The sequence below is a fragment of the Dendrobates tinctorius genome, unplaced genomic scaffold, assembly GCF_039654945.1.
Source record: "Dendrobates tinctorius isolate UK_male_01 unplaced genomic scaffold, ASM3965494v1 ptg000041l, whole genome shotgun sequence".
Lineage (NCBI taxonomy): Eukaryota > Metazoa > Chordata > Amphibia > Anura > Dendrobatidae > Dendrobates > Dendrobates tinctorius.
In genome coordinates, this window is record NW_027361709.1 from 7,430,382 (window position 1) to 7,449,321 (window position 18,940).

The 18,940-nt window shown below is 43.3% G+C and overlaps 1 protein-coding gene across 1 annotated transcript in view; it reads left to right on the forward strand.

The window, feature by feature from the left end:
- Positions 1-17,404, forward strand: part of CELSR3 (cadherin EGF LAG seven-pass G-type receptor 3) — a 113,891-nt gene extending 96,487 nt beyond the window's left edge. The window contains exons 21-35 of the mRNA XM_073575083.1: positions 704-884; positions 2,572-2,739; positions 2,864-2,990; positions 3,225-3,431; positions 3,868-4,042; positions 4,129-4,241; positions 5,579-5,658; positions 7,718-7,844; positions 9,054-9,173; positions 9,265-9,401; positions 10,543-10,643; positions 11,482-11,655; positions 11,855-12,049; positions 13,888-15,001; positions 16,966-17,404. Coding sequence (XP_073431184.1) covers positions 704-884; positions 2,572-2,739; positions 2,864-2,990; positions 3,225-3,431; positions 3,868-4,042; positions 4,129-4,241; positions 5,579-5,658; positions 7,718-7,844; positions 9,054-9,173; positions 9,265-9,401; positions 10,543-10,643; positions 11,482-11,655; positions 11,855-12,049; positions 13,888-15,001; positions 16,966-16,993 — 3,047 coding nt within the window. The 3' untranslated portion in view covers positions 16,994-17,404. The remainder of the gene's footprint in view (positions 1-703; positions 885-2,571; positions 2,740-2,863; positions 2,991-3,224; positions 3,432-3,867; positions 4,043-4,128; positions 4,242-5,578; positions 5,659-7,717; positions 7,845-9,053; positions 9,174-9,264; positions 9,402-10,542; positions 10,644-11,481; positions 11,656-11,854; positions 12,050-13,887; positions 15,002-16,965) is intronic.
- The last annotated feature ends 1,536 nt before the right edge of the window (positions 17,405-18,940 follow it).

Consider the following 18,940-nt stretch of genomic DNA (forward strand, 5'->3'; position numbering starts at 1 on the left):
TAATAATAAATAAAAATAATAATGTAGCCATTATTATTAAGTTTCCCGATCAACCAATCAGATTCCTGCTCTCATTTTTAGGGGGGAACTTGAAATTGAATAAAGTACTCAGAAGATATGGACACTATTGGCCAATTTTGATAGATGAGACCATAACCATAAAAAATATCCAACGAAAGCATAAATGTTTTGTTTTTGGAAATGCTGAGTGACAACCAATATGAGCGCCATTACAGCTCCCACATGAGTTGTCTGCTAGCTTTCTCAGATTTTGAACTGCAAATCCTACACAATGATAACATCACGAAACAATCACTTCCCTGGAGGAAGATCTGGCTAGTCCCGTGTTTGAGACTCTTAAATGAGGCTCCACTGACTTTATTTGCATACACAATGATAACGACACACATCCAAAGATCACACTGTGGCGATGCTATATTGCGCCAAATTGAAAATACATGTGGACATGTTGTACCCCTGCTACGACTGTAGCAAGAAAGTTGCAAAAAATCCAAACCTGCTGGACTCTTTGCTATTTGAATGTTGGCTGCAGCTGCCACTTGCAGGTGGATACGTGACCACATTCATTGGCACGATGTGGTGTCACCATAGTGCAGTGTGTAGCCATGCTGCATGTGTGACAGCCAAAGCCACCATGTAGCCCCAGAAGAGAACCTATATATAAAAGATATTATTTTTTTAGTGCCACCCACAGTTGTGCCATCTCCAACCATCGCAGAGAGCAACATAACCACAGCTGCACTCCCACCAAAAAGAGTCATCCCAGAACCAGAGCCTGCGCCAACCATACTGGTTCTCATCGTGTACCGCACCCTAGGCGACCTATTGCCAGCACGTTACAACACTGAGAGAAGAAGTCTCAGGTGAGCCCCCCATGTGTAAAACACTTGTAATGTTGCTGTCATAGTTAGGACATGGTTAATGTCCTGTTCTCACAGGGTTAACTTTTGCCGGCCTCTCTTTGGATCTGGGAAGGGTATTTATACTCCCTCCAGACTAGGATTCCCTGTCAGCTATACTGTTATTCTGGCTGTGTGTCTGACCCCCCTGGTGTGCGTGTATACTGCATTGCTTGTTTGATTCCCGTGTATGACCCGGTCTGTCCCCTCACTCTGTACTCCGTCTCTCGTTTTGGTACTATTGTCTTCTCCGGTTCTGACCTCCTGGCTTGGCTATTGTTACTCCGTTACAGTTTGTCCCTATTGTACCGTCCATTGCCCGTTCTGGCTTTCTGATCTATTGCTACGTCCTGACTATTCGCTCTGTCTAACCCTTTGGTACTGTCCTGCTATCTCGTGCTTTGACCCGGCTTGATCTGGTTTACGTCCCTGTCTATGCCCCTTGGTAACTTGTCCCGTAGTTACCTTTCTAGGAGTTTCCCTGCAGCTCCTAGCTCTGTGGAGCTTAGGTCAAGCCCCCAGCAGTCACGTGCTTCAGGTCCTGATAGTCTGAAGCACGCATCGTCACTGCTGCTGCCCCGCTCCACGGAGCGGGGGCGCCATGTCGTCAACAACTAGGGTGCCATCCTCCGCGGTCAGGAAGGGCCTCATTAGGGCTGTCTAGGGCATTATAGTTTTTTTGCCCCTTCTGCAATTTATATTCAACCATATTTGGAATACATACAGATTTCTTTTTTAGACCCCCTGGTATTCTGTGTGATTCTACATGTGTGTGTTTCTTTTAAATATTTAATTAAAAGTTATATTTTAGGGGTTTTTCCTTGCTGCGCCCCTACATTAGCGCCTCCTTTAAAGCGAATCTGTCACCATATTTGTCACCCTATTTTTCGCCTATCAGCTGCCGACACCGCCATCAGGGGCTTATCTACAGCATTCTGTAATGCTGTAGATAAGCCCCCGATGTAACCTGAAAGATAAGATAAAAGAGTTAGATTATACTCACCCTGCCGTTCGGTCTGGTCCGATGGGTGTCGCTGTCCCGTCTGGCGCCTCCCATCTTCTAACGGTGACGTCCTCTTCTTTGCTGCCTGTCGTGGTTCTTGCGCAGGCGCACTGCTCTGCCCTGTTGAGGGCAGAGCAGAGTCCTGCAGTGTGCAGGCACCGGGAGAGTTCTGGCGCCTGTGCACTGCAGTGTTCTGCTCTGCCCGCAATTAGGCAGAGCAGTGCGCCTGTGCAGGAGCCACGACAGGAAGGAAAGAAGAAGCTGTCACCATTAGAAGGGAGGCGCCGGCTTGCAACACCGATCTAACTCCTTTTTCTTATCTCTCCGGTTACATCGGGGCTTATCTACAGCATAATAGAATGCTGTGGATAAGCCCCTGATGGCGGTGTCGCCAGCTGATAGGCAAAAAATAGGGTGACAGATTCCCTTTAACTCCTTCCTTCCTGGACTGCTCAACTTTTAATACATTTCAGTGCAACATCTTTAATACTAGACAGCAGCAGCCTGCATCCTGTTAACAGATGGTGAAAAATTACAACCTCAAGCAGGGCTGAAATGATGGGAGTTCTAGTTTCACTAAACCAGGCAAGTCACATGATAAATAGCTTACAAAGTTTTTTGTCTTTTTTTTTTTTTTTTTTTTTTAAGGATCCACAAGAATCCGGTGTTAAATACTCCCATCATTAGTGTGTCCGTTCTCCGAGACCAGACCTTTATCCATGGGGATCTGGACGGAGCGCTGATAATAGACTTTCAACTGCTGGAAACGGTGAACAGAAGCAAACCCGTGTGTGTACAGTGGAATCACACAACCCAGTACGTCCCCTCTGCTGAATACAACCTACATGTATTATATACTGCATGTATGCATGAGAAGTGATAGTGGATATGATATTGGAGGAATCTATTTCTTTTACACCTTTGTATCTTACACTTTCAGAGTAGACCATCCAGGGAGCTGGACGGCTAAGGACTGTGAGCTGATCTTCAGGAACACCACTCATGTGCGCTGCCAGTGCTCCCGGTTTGGTAGTTTTGGAGTCCTTATGGATGGTTCCCATCGAGAGGTAAATGTCCTGACTGATCTTTATTCTGACCTCTCTCGATGCTTTCTGTCATACATCTAATCCCTATATGATTATAACCTCCCTATACCCAATTATAAGAGTAATAGATTTTTCAGTGACTTCATAGACTATCTGATTATCTATAATATCATTCATCTGGCAGCGTTATACGGCAGGACACTTCTCCGTAGCTTGTACCCTCATTGTATAATATGTGTTTTCTTCTTTCAACAGCAATTAGAGGGAGATCTGGAGACCTTGGCCGTCGTCTCTTATACCTGCGTGTCCATCTCGCTGGCGGCTCTTTTGTCTACATTTGCAATCTTGACGTCTCTGAAGGGGGCGAAATCCAACACGAGGGGGATCCACTCTAATATCGCCGCTGCACTTTTCTTCTCTGAACTTGTGTTTCTACTGGGCATCAACAGCACAGAAAACGAGGTAAGAGAGTGGATAGTGAAGGGGTATTCTGGTAAGAAAAAGGATCGGTGGAGGTCAGAACTGATCAGTGGAGCTCAGGAACTGATGCCCACCTCTGCACGCACCTTTCCTGCCCTATAAAGAATGAATGGTGCGGCAGCACACGTACACAACCATCACCCCAATCACACGAGGCACAGCTACATTCTGGTGAATATTTGGGGTCTCAGCAGTTGGACCCCTCACCAATTTAGTAATTATCAAATATCTTTCTCATTCTAGAATAAACCTTTAATCTGTTTTCCCATATTAGAAATTTGTAGCATTTCCTGTAGATACATTTTGGATAGGTGGGAGTCTCACCTTTGGGGGATGTCGTACCACTAAACCTTGTTCCATCACTTCACAGAAGCGACCATTGTAAATTAATTATGGTGTTTCTTTGTCTTTCTCCCAGTTCCTGTGCACCGTGATCGCCATCCTGCTTCATTATTTCTTCTTGTCCACGTTTGCCTGGTTATTTGTGGATGGACTCCATATTTACCGCATGCAGACAGAAGTCAGGAACGTGAACTACGGAGCCATGAGGTTTTACCACGCCATTGGTTGGGGCGTTCCAGCCATTATTACAGGTACACATCATATGGTGTCAGGCTCACATTTGTCCATCAAGCCCTAAATTTGTACCACAAATCATAATAAATGTCTTTCCTCGCAGGTTTGGCAGTGGGACTGGACCCTGAAGGTTACGGAAACCCAGATTTTTGCTGGATCTCGATCCATGATAAACTTGTGTGGAGTTTTGCTGGACCAGTCGCTATTGTCATAGTGGTAAATATTCCTCCTTTACGAGTAGCCATTAATGGATGAGCACATGTATTTTTTCCATCTCCTGGTTTATCCCATCATTCATTTCAGCTCCATGATATACATTTATTCTGGAAGTTCAACGAACCAGCAGTTATTAAGGAATTGAGGCATCTTGTGCAAAACATTGGAGGATATTCTCCAAATTCACAAACTGATGCTTATTTTTCTAAAAGAATGAATAAATGAAATAATAACCTATAAAGTTTGCTAAAACTGGGAAAGTGGTCACTGCTTCCCACAAGATCAACACATTCTTCTACTTAAATACTCAGTACTGCTGTGAACCTTGTTCCTTTCACTACCTGCCTGGGATCTCCCTATAACTCTCATTCTTATCCTAACCTCATGCTCCATCACATTCAGCCTCATCTGCACTAATATAATGACATGACGTCACTGCCTCCTACAAAGTCAGCATCTTCTTCTCCTGCTGCTGTGAACTTTTGTGTGATCATAGAATCGCAGAGTTGGAAGGGACCTCCTGGGCCATCTGGTCCAACCCCCTGCTCAAAGCAGGATTCGCTAAATCATCCCAGTCAGATGTCTGTCCAGCCTCTGTTTGAAGACATCAATTGAAGGAGAACTCACCACTTCTCGTGGCAGCTTGTTACACTCATTGATCACTCTAACTGTCAAAAAGTTTTTTCTAATATCTAATCTGTGTCTCCTCCCATTCAGTTTTATCCCATTGCTTCTAGTCTTTCCTTGTGCAAATGAGAATAAAGTTGATCCTTCTACAATGTGACATCCCTTTAGATATTTGTAGACAGCTATTAAGTCTCCTCTCAGTCTTCTCTTTTGCAAACTAAACATTCCCAAATCCTGCAACCTTTCCTCATAAGACAGGGTTTGCAGACCGGTCACCATTCTGGTCGCTCTTTTCTGAACTTGCTCCAGTTTGTTGATGTCTTTTTTAAAATGTGGTGCCCAAAACTGGACACAATATTCCAGATGAGGTCTGACCAAAGAGGAGTAGAGGGAAATAATGACTTCACGTGATCTAGACTGTATGCTTCTGTTAATACATCCTAGAATTGCATTTGCTGCTGCTGCTGCATCACACTGTTGACTCATATTCAGTCTGTGATCTATTAGTATACACAAGTCTTTTTCACATGTGCTGTTGCTTAGCCCTATTCCTCCCATTCTGTATATGCTTTTTTCATTTTTATTGCCCAGATGTAGTACTTTGCATTTTTCCCTGTTTCCCTGTTAAAAACCATCTGCTCTAATCCTCACTTTCTCTGCTCTTGAGCGGATCTTACATGCTATTGCTTGCTTTTTATGATTGGTTTCAGGTTAATGGCGTTATGTTCCTCATGGTGGCCAAACTTGCCTGCTCCCCCGGACAGAAGGAAACAAAGAAAAAATCTGTACTGTAAGTGTATCCTGAGTTTTCTTTATATATTGAATGATGTTATACTCATCTTAAAGAAACAGTCCAGGCAAAGCTGTTATACTGTGCTACGGCTCGAGCAGGGCATGACGGGGATTCTCTCCTTGGTGTCATGCTCTGCCCCTCAGACCCTGCACTGATCACAATGCCTCATTCACACGTCAGTGATTTTCTCATGCAATAAAATAAGTCTGAGTTTTATTAACATTTTTTCTTCATCAGAAATTGGATAGTGCATCATTTTTTACCATCAGTTTGGTCAAAGTTTCATCAGATTTTCTCGAATGAGAAAGGAAGCAATTTTCCTTTTTTTTTTTGGGGGGGGGGGGTATCTATCAGGTTCATTAACTTGCATTGCCAATTTGGATCCATCACGTAAATCAAAATCAGGCATGTCTCCTCGATGCTTTGTAAAAATCACTTACTTTTGAACAGCCCCCCCTCACTGTTATAGGTAAGAGTGCGATCCGAAAAAAAACACACAAAACTCAGATGTGTGAATGAGGCCTTACGTAGGGTATTCGTTTTTGCCTGAAGTGTTTTTGTAACTACCTGGTGATCAGACTTTCCAGTACTGTTTTTTATGGTGGAAGTGACAGTGAATTACATTATTGGCATTTTCTATTTAAGAGTGGACGAGGCCCAAATTTTCCTTAATATCTTGTAGAATAGAACGAGGAGTATTTAGAGTATCAGGCAGAAATTGGAATTGTACACAGAAATATGACGGTAAGATCTCAGGATAGAGAAGACAGGGCAATTCCTAGGATCGGCAGAAGATGTGGAAATGTAAGCAGAAGAATGTCAGTAATGCGGCCTGAGTGGCAACTACCTCATTAGAATATCTTTCCCTCATTAAAGGGGTATTCCCATTGCCATCACATAATGATTGCTGGGGGCCGACGTTAAGGACAAATATTGATCGTCTGAATGATTTAACCTCTCTACTTCAGCAATGCATTCCCATCACAGTTTTTCCTTGTTCACAGGGGCGTTCCCAGACACCCACCGCAGCACAGCACTGCTTCATGTGAATAGTGCCGGCTGCCATAGCTTGCATAGACCCAGCTTGCTACTGTGCAGTAAAAAAAACTGTGAAGGGTATACAATGCTGAAGCAGCGATGTTGCCTTTCATTCTCCGTATCGGTGGGCATCCAAGAGGTCAGACCCCCATATTCCAGCGACATGCCCTCACTTACCGGAATGGGAAAACTCCTTATAGGAGCTGTACAGAATATCAGAATTAGATCCCTTATAAATGTGACATGCTCTAATGATTGCAGAGGAGCTTTGTGGGCTTTGTCATTCCTCTCAATGTAAAACCTCTAGTCAGCTTCCCCCCCCCCCGTCTGATAACAGAAGACAATAGTTTACATTCATTCATAAAAACCTTTTAGGGTCGAGGTCGGTTTACACCTGCTGACTTTGTAATCTTACACGAGTGCCAATCTGTAAATACTCACCGGTCAGTGGTTGTTTAGAAGCCTGTTCACACAAGCAGATTGAACGATCTGGATACTTCAGCACACATAGGCTGTTCGTTGTTCTTGGCATCGCAGGTTCTGTTCACTGTCAAAAACAATAATCATTTGTGGAGCCAAAAGATCATATCACCCAAACAACCAACGTTTTGCTTGTTCGTCGAGTGATCTGCAGCTTATTTAGACTGCAAGATTATTGTGAAACAAATGTTCCTGCAAACCCTCTTTCACAATAATCTTATGGTATACATGGGCCTTCTGTGTCCCCTTTAATAGCTCATGATGGATGAAGTGATATACTGAATGTGCATCCAGTTTGTATAAAATACATTGTATAATCCTGTGCAAGGTGCAACCAGTGTAAGCACACATAGCGTGGCGTAAGATGGGGGTGTAATGTGCATATGATGTCCTCCTCCCTCGGTGCCCCTTGTACATGTATGCATGCTGCAGATCGTGCCCCTTGTATATGGGATACATGATGAATGTATTGATGTTCTCTTTCCTGGTGTAATCTCCATGTCTATGCTCTCTGCTGCTTCTTCCTGTCTCCCTGTAGCATGACTATACGGAGCTCCTTCATTCTCCTCCTGTTTATCAGCACTGCCTGGCTATTCGGTCTGCTGGCTGTAAATAACAGCATTCTGGCCTTTCACTACCTCTATGTTCTCCTCTGCAGTCTGCAGGTAAAATCACTTCCTACGGCTCTAGTCAGTGGGTCATTTCCGGGACAGATCTGTATCTGATCGTGCTCGTCTCTTGTGCAATATAAGGGTTATATAATATAGACGACGCCATGAATTGCAGACCGTGCACAATATGATGTAAGGGAGTAATGGATGTTCTGTAGACGGCGTTATCTCTGTAATTCTGACCAAGTATTTCGAGGGCATCAGGCCGATCATGTCTGTTCATCTTACGTCTCATTAAAACGGCAGTGGCTTTTATGCAAAAAAGATTTTCATCAGTGTTTGGTTGGTGTGTCAGCATCTACCATCAGTAATTTCTCATATGATAAATATAAAACCCAAATTACAAAGCTTCTCTTACCCACTACAATGCGAATACTGGACAGTACATAGATTGCACACTGATGTCAGCCGTGTGCTGCCTGGGATTTTCATGGACCCATAGACTTATATGGGAGTTTTGACCCATAATTTGAATTAAAAAAAATGGACATGTCTTAGCTTTTATGTCGATCACTCAGTCCACAAAAAAAAAAGGCCGTGTTAACAGCCACTTAGACTATAATGGGTTCATGTTCTATCCATGAAAATACAGATTGAACTCAGACATTAAAACATGGACGTCTGATTGGCACTTTCAGCCATGCACTAAGGCCTCAATCAACTATATAGAGGGGCCAAATATTATAAGTTCTGAGAACCTGCATATAAAACCCAAAGGGAGAACTCAGCAATTAGGAGTTTATAAAAAATGCCAGGATTAATTATAGCAGCCCCAGTAAAGTTGAATGTCCCTGTTGTATGCCACCCTCTCTTCGTTATGATCCATTGCCTATATGTTCCCCCTCCATGTCATAATAACCTATCCTTGTACACTGACTATGACTCTCTGTGCCGTCGTTCTGCCTCCATGTCCTCTATATATACACAATAAACCATCATTTTATTAACACGCTCGCATGTGTCCCATGTACAAAGACTCTTTCTCTCCGTATATACTGTATACCATTACCATCTCTTACATACCCTAACATGTCACCGCTTGACATTACAGTACCCATTCATCCCAATGTCTGGCATTTCTACCATTAGTGCATCTGCACCCAGAGTAGTATGGTGACCCATATTCTAGCACTCGATCCTCAATGCCTCTTACTTCCACAGTTGTATTATGCACACATTATGTCATGTCCGATGCCTCCACAGGGTTTGGCGGTGCTGGTTCTTTTCTGCATACTCAACGAAGAAGTCCAAGAGGGTTGGAAAATACTATGTCTTGGCAAGAAAGGTCAGGGAGAGGAGTCATCCAGACAAGCTCCAATGGGGGTAATGTACTGCGATTGTTTTCCGCTGTACAGTTATTAGTAGCACCCATCATAAGATATACTGTGTATAAATCTTATTTCTTTCCTCGCAGGGTCCTAATGCTTACAATAATACGGCCTTATTTGAGGAGAGCGGTCTGATCAGGATCACTTTAGGAGCGTCCACAGTGTCATCAGTCAGCAGTGTGCGCACCGCACGTACCCACTCCAGTCACAGAGCCTATCTGAGGTAGACTGACGATTTATTATACACCGTAAGCCCTTTTATCTTTAGAAAATCTGATAATCCAGTATTAAGCCCCGTCACACACAGCGATCTCGCTAGCGAGATCGCGGATGAGTCACAAGTTTTGTGACGCAACAGCGATCTCACCAGCGAGATCGCTGTGTGTGACACTTACCAGCGACCGGCCCCCCCTGCCGGGTATCACTGATCGTCCTGGAATGGCCAGGACATTTTTTTGATCGCTGGTCTCCCGCTGGCCAGTGCCGCGCGCTGCTTAGAAACCCGATGTGTACCTTGGTTACCAGCTCCCTGCACCAGCACGCTGGTAACTAAGGTACACAGTGGGTAACTAAGCGACGTGCGTCGCTTGTTACCTGCGTGTCGCTGTCCTGGTCGCTGGTGAAGCTGCCTGTTTGACAGCTCACCAGCGATCATCTAGCGACACACCAGCGATCCCGACAAGGTCATATCGTTGTCGGGATCGCTGGTGAGTCGCTATGTGTGACGGGGCCCTTAGATGGATTGAGACTCGGTGTGACTGCTGCCACATTTCCCCTTCTTTGCTTTGAGTCATAGATAAGTGGCTTATCGGCCGTAGAGATTACAGTGAGACTGCCGGGCGCTACCACCATGGTAACCAGTCCGTCTTAGATTACCTCGGTATTTCTTGGGACCGAGGTGAAGGATTTATACTATTTGACCAAGGCTTTTCTGTACTTGTTACATTAATAAGTAGGAATTTTTGTTGTACAGTATGGAAACTTTGTTAGGTATTTGTGATGAGTATTTTTTAGTAAAATATAAGAACTCATTTTGAAATACCCTTATAGGATGAGGATTTATATTCAGAACACTCATATTTTAGGCAGACCAGAGAGCGGTCTCACACTGGAGGACCTGGTACATCCAGACATTCCATGGACAATCTGTTCATATCATTGAGAGTTGCGTAATGCCTCACTATTCCTGTGGTGGCGCTGCAGGGAAATTGAACACTCACTGCTATGGTCCCTAGTTTTCAGCTGATCAATGAGGTTCCTTGGAGATCGAGCCCTGTTTTCAGTTTATAGTCTGGGGATAACTTTTTGTTCAAGGTGGAGAAACCCTTTAAGTTCTGACATTGACCTTGTTGATTCTTTTGCAGAGAAAACATTGCAGCTCGACAGGGTTCCGCCAAAGACCATAGTCATCACTCTGGTCCTACTGACCTAGACATGGCAATGTTTCATCGAGATGCTGGAGGAGGTAAAGAGATATGTTAAAGAGTTTTTCCAGAACTATAATATTGATTATCCTTAGAATAGATCATTAAGGGAGTGGATCAAAAAGATTCTCAGGACCTCGGTGCAGCAATTGTCCATGGCTGCTGGGCTGCAAAACTCTTCCTACCTTGTGGAATTCCCGGCATCCATTCTGATTAGTTGATGATGCACGTATGACTTTGTGCTGGGCCTTCCCATCAAAAAAGGAGCCAGAGGATTAGGTTCGGAGGGCTCTCGTCCTATGGGCACGGACTACGACGTGGCTGCTGGGCCAGGGTTCTGAAAATGTATATGATCAACTCTTGTCATGAATATCAGATTCAGGGGACTGACGCCAGAAGCCCCCACCAATCAGCTGTTTGCAGCTGCGGACAGATGTAAACAGTGTATGTTGTGGCCACTCTCCGGTACAGCAACCAGGTCCAGTTCCTTTCAATAGGAGATGAGCTGCAGTAACCAGGAACAGCCACTACACCATGTATGGCTCTTAGACTGTTTGCACCCAGCTGGAGCTGCAATCCGCCAATTGGTGGGGCTGCTGGATGTTGCACCCTCACCAATATGATATTGGTGACCTATTCTAAGAAAACAACATTAGCTTAAATTTCCTGGAAATCACCTTTAAAGGAGTCTTATAATTATTACATTATATCGATGGAAAGGTGTCTGTTACCAGGTGCCCCCATTCACACCAGGGGTGTCGATTTTATACTTTCCCTAAGAGTACAGGTTGTGCCTTTTGCCCTTTACCCTGTGTATGTTTTGGTCTTATTGCAAACATTGTGAATAATATTTTCTATATGTGCGTGTTATCTCTCTAGAACAAGATTCCGACACGGACAGCGACCTGTCATTGGATGAGGAGCGCAGCCTATCTATCCCATCATCAGAAAGTGAAGAAAATGTTCGTCCCCGAAGCAGGTTTCAGCGGCAGTTCAAGCGAGCAGCTCACAGCGAAAGACTCCTCACCAACCCATCAAATCACAGCCCTAAAGGTGACGCCGCGGCCCCCACATCATGCAATGTATCATGGGATAGAGTGCACTGTATAATAAAGATAATGTCCACATTGCAGAGGAACTACATACCGTACCGTATATAAGCCCTGCACATCCCCAGGACTCAGCCTGCTCAGAGCTGGCGGTATCTCCAGTATCAGTACAACACTTGATAGACACCTCTCTTTCCTTACAGATATGGATGGCAATGACCTGATGTCCTATTGGCCGGCCCTGGGAGACCCAGAAGGGCAACCAAACTCATTGCAGAAATGGGGGTCTGAAAGGAAACTTGGTATCGATCTCAATAAAGACGCGGCTAACAATAACCAGCCAGACCTGACCAGCGGGGATGAAAACTCTCTCACGCACTCCCATAGGCAAAGAAAAGGTGACACACCAGAATTAGCTTACACTATTGTTACAGATGTCCATGTTTAGGGGGATATTGCCATTAATGTGGCTGTCCTGTTTTGAGTATCGCTTTTCATACACTTTACAGAGAAAAAAATTGGGCCTCATAGGTTAATCATCGAATTCAGTTTTCTCCTTCAGTCCCATTGCCCCTGGACAGAAGGCTTAAAAGTCATTACTAACCCCATAACTGCAGAGTCCAGACCTCCTCTGGTACTACCATCAGCACAAACACTGGGCCTCCAACGGGAGCTTCATGGCTGAGCAGCTGCATGCAGCCGTACATCACCAAGCACAATGCCGAGCGTTGGATGGAGTGGTGTAAAGCTGCCACCGCTAGACTTTGGAGGAGACGTGTTCTGTGCAGTGATGGGTCATACTTCTCTATCTGGCATCTGATGGATGAGTCTGGGTTTGGTGTGTCCAGTCACTAGCTGACTGCATTGTGCCCACCGTACAGCTTGGGGAAGGAGGATAATGCTATGGGCTGTTACCAGGAGGCGGCCTTGAACCCTTAGTTCCATTGAAGACATTGTGGACAATTGTAGCTTCCAGCTTTGTGGAACCAGTTTGGGGAAGACCCTTTTCTGTTCCCCATGACTGTGCCCAGTGCACAAGCTCCATACAGACAAGGTTGAGAGAGTTTGTTGGAAGAAAAATGACTGTCCTTACAGAGCCTGGACCTCAACGTCATCCAACACCTTAGGCCTCTTTCACACATCCGTCTGTCACCATCAGTCAAAATCCGCCATTTTTCTTGGCGGATCTGTTTTTTTCCCCATTGAGTTGCATTACCGGCGGATCTTGACGGATGGTTATCCGTTGGATTCGTTTGTATACGGATCCGCCAAAATTTTGGCGTCCGCCGACTTGCCCAGACGGACAATGAAACGTTTTTTTGGCCGTCCGGATCCGCACTTTACAGTGCACATGCCCGGAGGAATTCAATCAGCCGGAAATTTAACCCTAAACTCGGTTCTGGCGGCTCAGAAAATTCTCTCTCTCTCTCAAAATAACGGTCCGGTGACAACCGTTTGTTTCAATCCGCCAACGGATCCATTTGCCGCCATTTTGACGGATTTCAACTGAGCTAAAAAACGGATGTGTGAAACAGGCCTTAGGGATGACCTAGAACGGAGATTATGAGCCTAGCCTCTCCCCAACATCAGTGTCTGACCTCACAAATGTGGAAAAAAAATATCCCACAGACACCTCAAAAATCTTGTAGAAAGCCTTCCCAGAAAAGCCGTTGCTTTTCTGGGAAAAGCAACTTATGGTATTATTATTATTATTATTATGGTATTAAGATTCCATATTAATACCCATGGATTTAGAATGAGAGGTTTTAGAATGACAAAGGGTAAATGACTATATAGGGGCTTATCCCAAGAATAATAACTCATCACCAGACGTTAGTGAAATCGTATGTGCTCATCATGGGACTGCTTCAATACAAGCGGGGGTGGTCCAACTACATTGGAGATGGTGACTATATGTGAATTTTGTTAGGGCAGATATTTTCGGCAAGTGTTCGCTGATATGCAGATAGATAAAAACCTATTAAAGTGGAGCAAAACTAAAAGTGTGTGTGTATATATATCTGTAGAAATATGTATTATATATAGTTATTTCTACTGACTTCTCAAGAGTATTGGCAGAATCGCTGATGTCTGCTGTACGTCTGCTCACAAAGGAGCCCAGCACTTTTACTTCTAATTTGAGAAGTTCTGCTCATCTGCACATAACCTTTACCAGTCTACAGGGGCTACTAAAAAGTTTTCCTAACCTATTTCCTATTGTATTTTTCCCACCCAGGAATCTTGAAGAATCGACTTCAGTATCCACAAGGTTTGCCGTCCATGGGTAGGATGACAAACGAACTATCATGGTACAAGACCTCCACGTTGGGACACAGGGCTGTGCCGGCAGCCTCGTATGGCAGAATGTATTCTGGAGCTGGCAGTCTGTCTCAGCCAAACAGTAGATACTCTTCTCGAGAGCAGCTTGACATGCTGATGAGAAAGCAGATGTCCAGAGAGCAATTGAGTAGGAATAATTCCCGAGAACTTCTGGAAGCTGTATCCAGTAGGCATGGGTCTCGAGAACAACTAGATACCATACCCAGTCGACATGGTTCAAGAGAACACCTGGAAATTATTTCCAGTCGACATGGATCTAGAGAACATCTAGAAAGCATATCAAGCCGACATGGTTCTAGAGAACATTTAGACCAGTCCGATGTGAGAAGCGATATAAGGGATAACCTGCCCAGAAAGCATGCTTCTAGGGAACACCTGGAAGAGTTACATAGCAGATATGGGTCAAGAGAGCAACTTGACCCAGGGCCAGTACGGGAGCTATCTAGAGAATGGGTAAACACTTTGCCAGGTAGGCAAGTTTCTAGAGAGAGAATGGACTCTATATTAAACAGACATCCTTCTAGGGAACAACTAGACCTTCAGTCGAGAAGACAGCCTTCCAGAGAGCAATTAGCATCAAGTAGGCAACTGTCAAGGGAACAACTGGACTTTTTATCAAGAAGGTCTAACTCCAGAGACCATCTGGACACAGTGCCTAGTTCATGTACAGATAACTTAGAACCTCTTTCTAGAAGACAGCCGTCTAGAGAAAATTTGGAAACTATTTCTAAAAGGCTTCCATCTAGGGACAACCTTGAACTTCTCTCTAGAAGACAACCTTCCAGGGAAAATTTAGACACGGTTCCCAGTCGGCATCCATCTACCGAGCAGCTAGATATCTTATCATCCATCCTGGCTTCATTTAATACATCCGTCCTTTCATCCAATAACTCCGCCCAACAAACCGTGAACCCTTCAGTGCAAAACTCCTCAACGCCATCTCTCCTGTGTTCTTCTACACCCCATTCTGCCACGTCACACAGCATATCCGAGATGTCTGCAGATTCTGAGTAAGTCAGATCTATTTATCTGTTGGTGAAAATTCACCAGAACTTTCTCTGATAAAATTATACAAACTTTTGCAGAACTTTCACTAGTTCAGGCTGTACAGATAGTTATCAACGTAACCCATGCTGTGATGTTAGCGAATGGCTGGACACCCCAAAAACCTTTAGTGAAGGTTGCTACCACTTTATTCAGCTGCTTTTCATTGCACTGGAGATAGGGTGGTCTTGCATATTGCAAATGCAATTAGGACTGCATTAGTCTTGAGTTCAGTGAGGGTGAGACCCTGCCTATGGGTAGATTAGACAGTTGACCCCAGCTCACTAATACTTCTGATAATTGGAGCACTGCAGCTTTTCAGTACATTTTGCATGCACCACTTTTAGATAGACATGAGTGAAAGGATTTCAGTCTTCAGATTTATCTAATTACTGCTTCCATTCTTCAACAATAAGGTATTGAAAGTGATGAATTATTATAAAACAAAGTGCAATAGAAAGTAGCAGAATTTTTCATTATGCTGTGACTTGAGCGAGGACCATGACTTATCTCTACACATACCTACTGGGACGTGTGCACGATACCGGTCAACCGTTAGTACAGGACATGTCCATGATACTTGCCGATGTGCAGTGTCCCGGTCGGTATGAGTAGATGACACGTCATCCATGCCGCTCACCTCATGATGAGTAGGTGAGCGGCAACGGAAAACCCCTGCAGAGGCTACATCAACTTTCTCATACTATTTTTTAGGCTTTTTTTTTTTTAATCTCTTTTTATTGAAAGATTCCACAAAATAATATGACAAACATGCGACATTGCAGTGCAAAGAATTCAGATTAATCCACTTAATCACAATCCACAACTTCAGTTCCAGAAGTATACTTTCAATAATAAAATAGACAAACAACACAGATAAACATTAAGCATAATGTGTTCAATTCTCAACAGCATTGCATCACAATCAGGGGATTCTTAATTAGGGTTCTAAGTTTGCAGCAATTCGGGTTATAATAAGCGAATAAGCAAATATTCCTGAGTCCACGTAAAGGATCACATTTATGCACTGCAAAAGAGACACTTCAAGGGTTCTATCTCATAGTTGAGGAAATTATGGCATCGGGAGCTAGTTGTGTCAAGGGCGAGTCACACCACCTTTCCCAAATTTTATGAAATTTGAGGACATCCCCTGTTCCTGTGTAGAATTTTCTCATATGGAATTATATTATTCACCAATTTTTTCCACTGATTGATCGAAGGAGACCTTCCCCCCCATCCACCTCAATGCTATCGCTTTCCTAGCGAGAAACAGAACCGCCCTAAGAAATATTCTGTCATAATGAGTCCACATCTCTTCGTCCACCACACACATCAGTGGACTACATTCTATTGGTATCCCAATTATCCTTTCTAGTGTAAAAATTATGTCCTTCCAATATCTTCTTATAATTCTACAATCCCCAATGAGATGCCAAAAATCTGTATTTTTTAGACTTTTAATGGAAAAAATATATAAAACCTACTGCACTTGGTAATAGATGTCACAATTAAAATGTCCTACCGGTTTTTTGGTTTTTTTTGCAGCTGCAAGGCAGAATTATGGGTTTTCATAGTAAGAGACAATAAGAAAACTGTAGTCTGATTCTGCAGTTTTATTTAGAAGTGTTCGTTAGAAGAAACTTAGGGACAGACAGAAGAACGAAAGAGACTGCAAGGCCGCAGGAATACACTAGAGACTTGGTTGTCTCCTACCATGGAAACTGCATAGCACTTCTATACACAAAACGATAGGACATTTTTATTGAAGACTTATTACAAAGTTGTTTCCTTTTAGATATATGGCTTTAAAAACTGTACATTGCCATCGTGTGTTATTTACACAAAGCAAATAAAAACCCTTTAATAGTAAGGTTCCATTGTAAATTATGAACTGATACTTACTAGTCCCATTTTTTGTCACCTACTTAAGGTTAGTGAGAAATGATGGTCATTCCTGAAAAAAAAAAAAAAAAAAAGACAACGGGACCAGAAGATACTATGGGCAGCCGTGCATGCAAGCACCTGGTTACATATTTGCTAGCGGAGGTCTGTAGTGCACTCGCCCGCTGGCCTGAGACCTGACTGAGCAGAAGGAGGTCGGAAATCTCAGGTAACCATTTACCAACTGCAATGCCGAAGCCAGGAGGAACATCTACAAGAGCACACGACCGCAACAGGAAGGAAGTGTGGCACCGGGCACTGACGCTGTATCTATGTATCGTCCGAAACGCTTGCTGCGGGAGGCTCCTTTAAATAGATGGTCATCAGGGGAAGAGAAGTTCACTGAACTAAATGGACATTTTTTTATACATTTTTCTACATTTGTAATCAGAGCTAAAAAAAAAAAAAAGAGAGAAAAAAAAAGAAAATTTTTATCCTTATTTTTAGGAGTAATTTGTCGATATCATTCCAGTGCAGACACTGTTATTATTGAGGGTTAATTATAAGGGGGATGTGAGAAAATAGGATTATGCTTGGACTTTCGAGAAAGTAGTGGAGAGTCTGGTGGATTAAGAGGAACCTATGACACAGGGTGAGAGGGGAAAAATAATGTGTATTGTACTATGATTGTATAAAAAGAAACTATAACGAAAATATCTTATAGTGTCTGGAATTCCTTACAGATGGGAAATTAATTGTATACCGCTTGCCTTTACCAATATGTGGGCTGCACCAAGTTAGAAAATTTCTTGGAAAATTTTAAAGGATATGTCCACTAATTTCCAGTTTTCATATAAAGTTTAGTCACTTAATAAATAGATGGAAATGTCCATCTTATAATGATCCTGCTTTAGGCTATATTCCCATAATGAGTTTTTGATGCTGCCTCAGAAATGCAGCGTCTTACAGTTCCAGCAGAGTGGATGGGATTTATAGAATTCTGCCCGCTGTGCTTTTATTTTACTCAGCGTAAGCCGACTTGCGGTCCGAGTTTCAAATCCGCAGCATGCCAGTTTCTCTTGCGGGCACACGGAGTTTTCTGTGCAGATTTTCCCCATAGGCTTGCGTTAGATGTGGAAAATCTGCAGAAAACAAATGCACAAGCATTTTTAATCAAAAAAGCATGTACTCTCCACCAAAGTATGTCAATAAACTTTTGTCAAAGCCAAATACCAGAAACTATTTTAAAAAAAAAAAGACACACCAAAAGAAGACATAAAATGCAGAATCAAAAACTAATGTAAAAAAAACAAACACAATGAAAAAACACAAGTAACATAATTTACATAATAGGTACAGAAATTCTGCAGCGTCAAAAACTCACCAAAAGCTTATTGTGGCAATGTAGCCTTATACTCCAGAGCTGCACTCACTATTCTGCTGGTGCAGTCACTGTATACATACAGTCATGGCCAAAAGTTTTGAGAATGACACAAATATTAATTTTTACAAAGTCTACTGCTTCATTTTTTCTAATGGCAATTTGCATATACTCCAGAATGTTATAAAGAGTGATCAGCTTAACAGCAAAGTGCAAAGTCAATATTTGCCTAGAAAATGAACTTTATCCCCCAAAACACATTTCAACATCATTGCAGCCCTGCCTTAAAAGGACCAGCTAACATCGTTTCCGTGATTGCTCCATTAAAACAGGTGTGGGTGTTGATGAGGACAGGGCTGGAGATCAATCTGTCATGATTAAGTAAGAATGACACCACTGGACACTTTAAAAGGAGGCTGTTGCTTGGCATCATTGTTTCTCTTCTGTTAACCATGGTTATCTCTAAAGAAACACGTGCAGTCATCATTGCACTGCACAAAAATGGCCTAACAGGGAAGAGTATCGCAGCTAGAAAGATTGCACCTCAGTCAACAATCTATCGCATCATCAAGAATTTCAAGGAGAGAGGTTCCCTTGTTGCCAAAAAGGCTCCAGGGCGCCCAAGAAAGACCAGCAAGCGCCA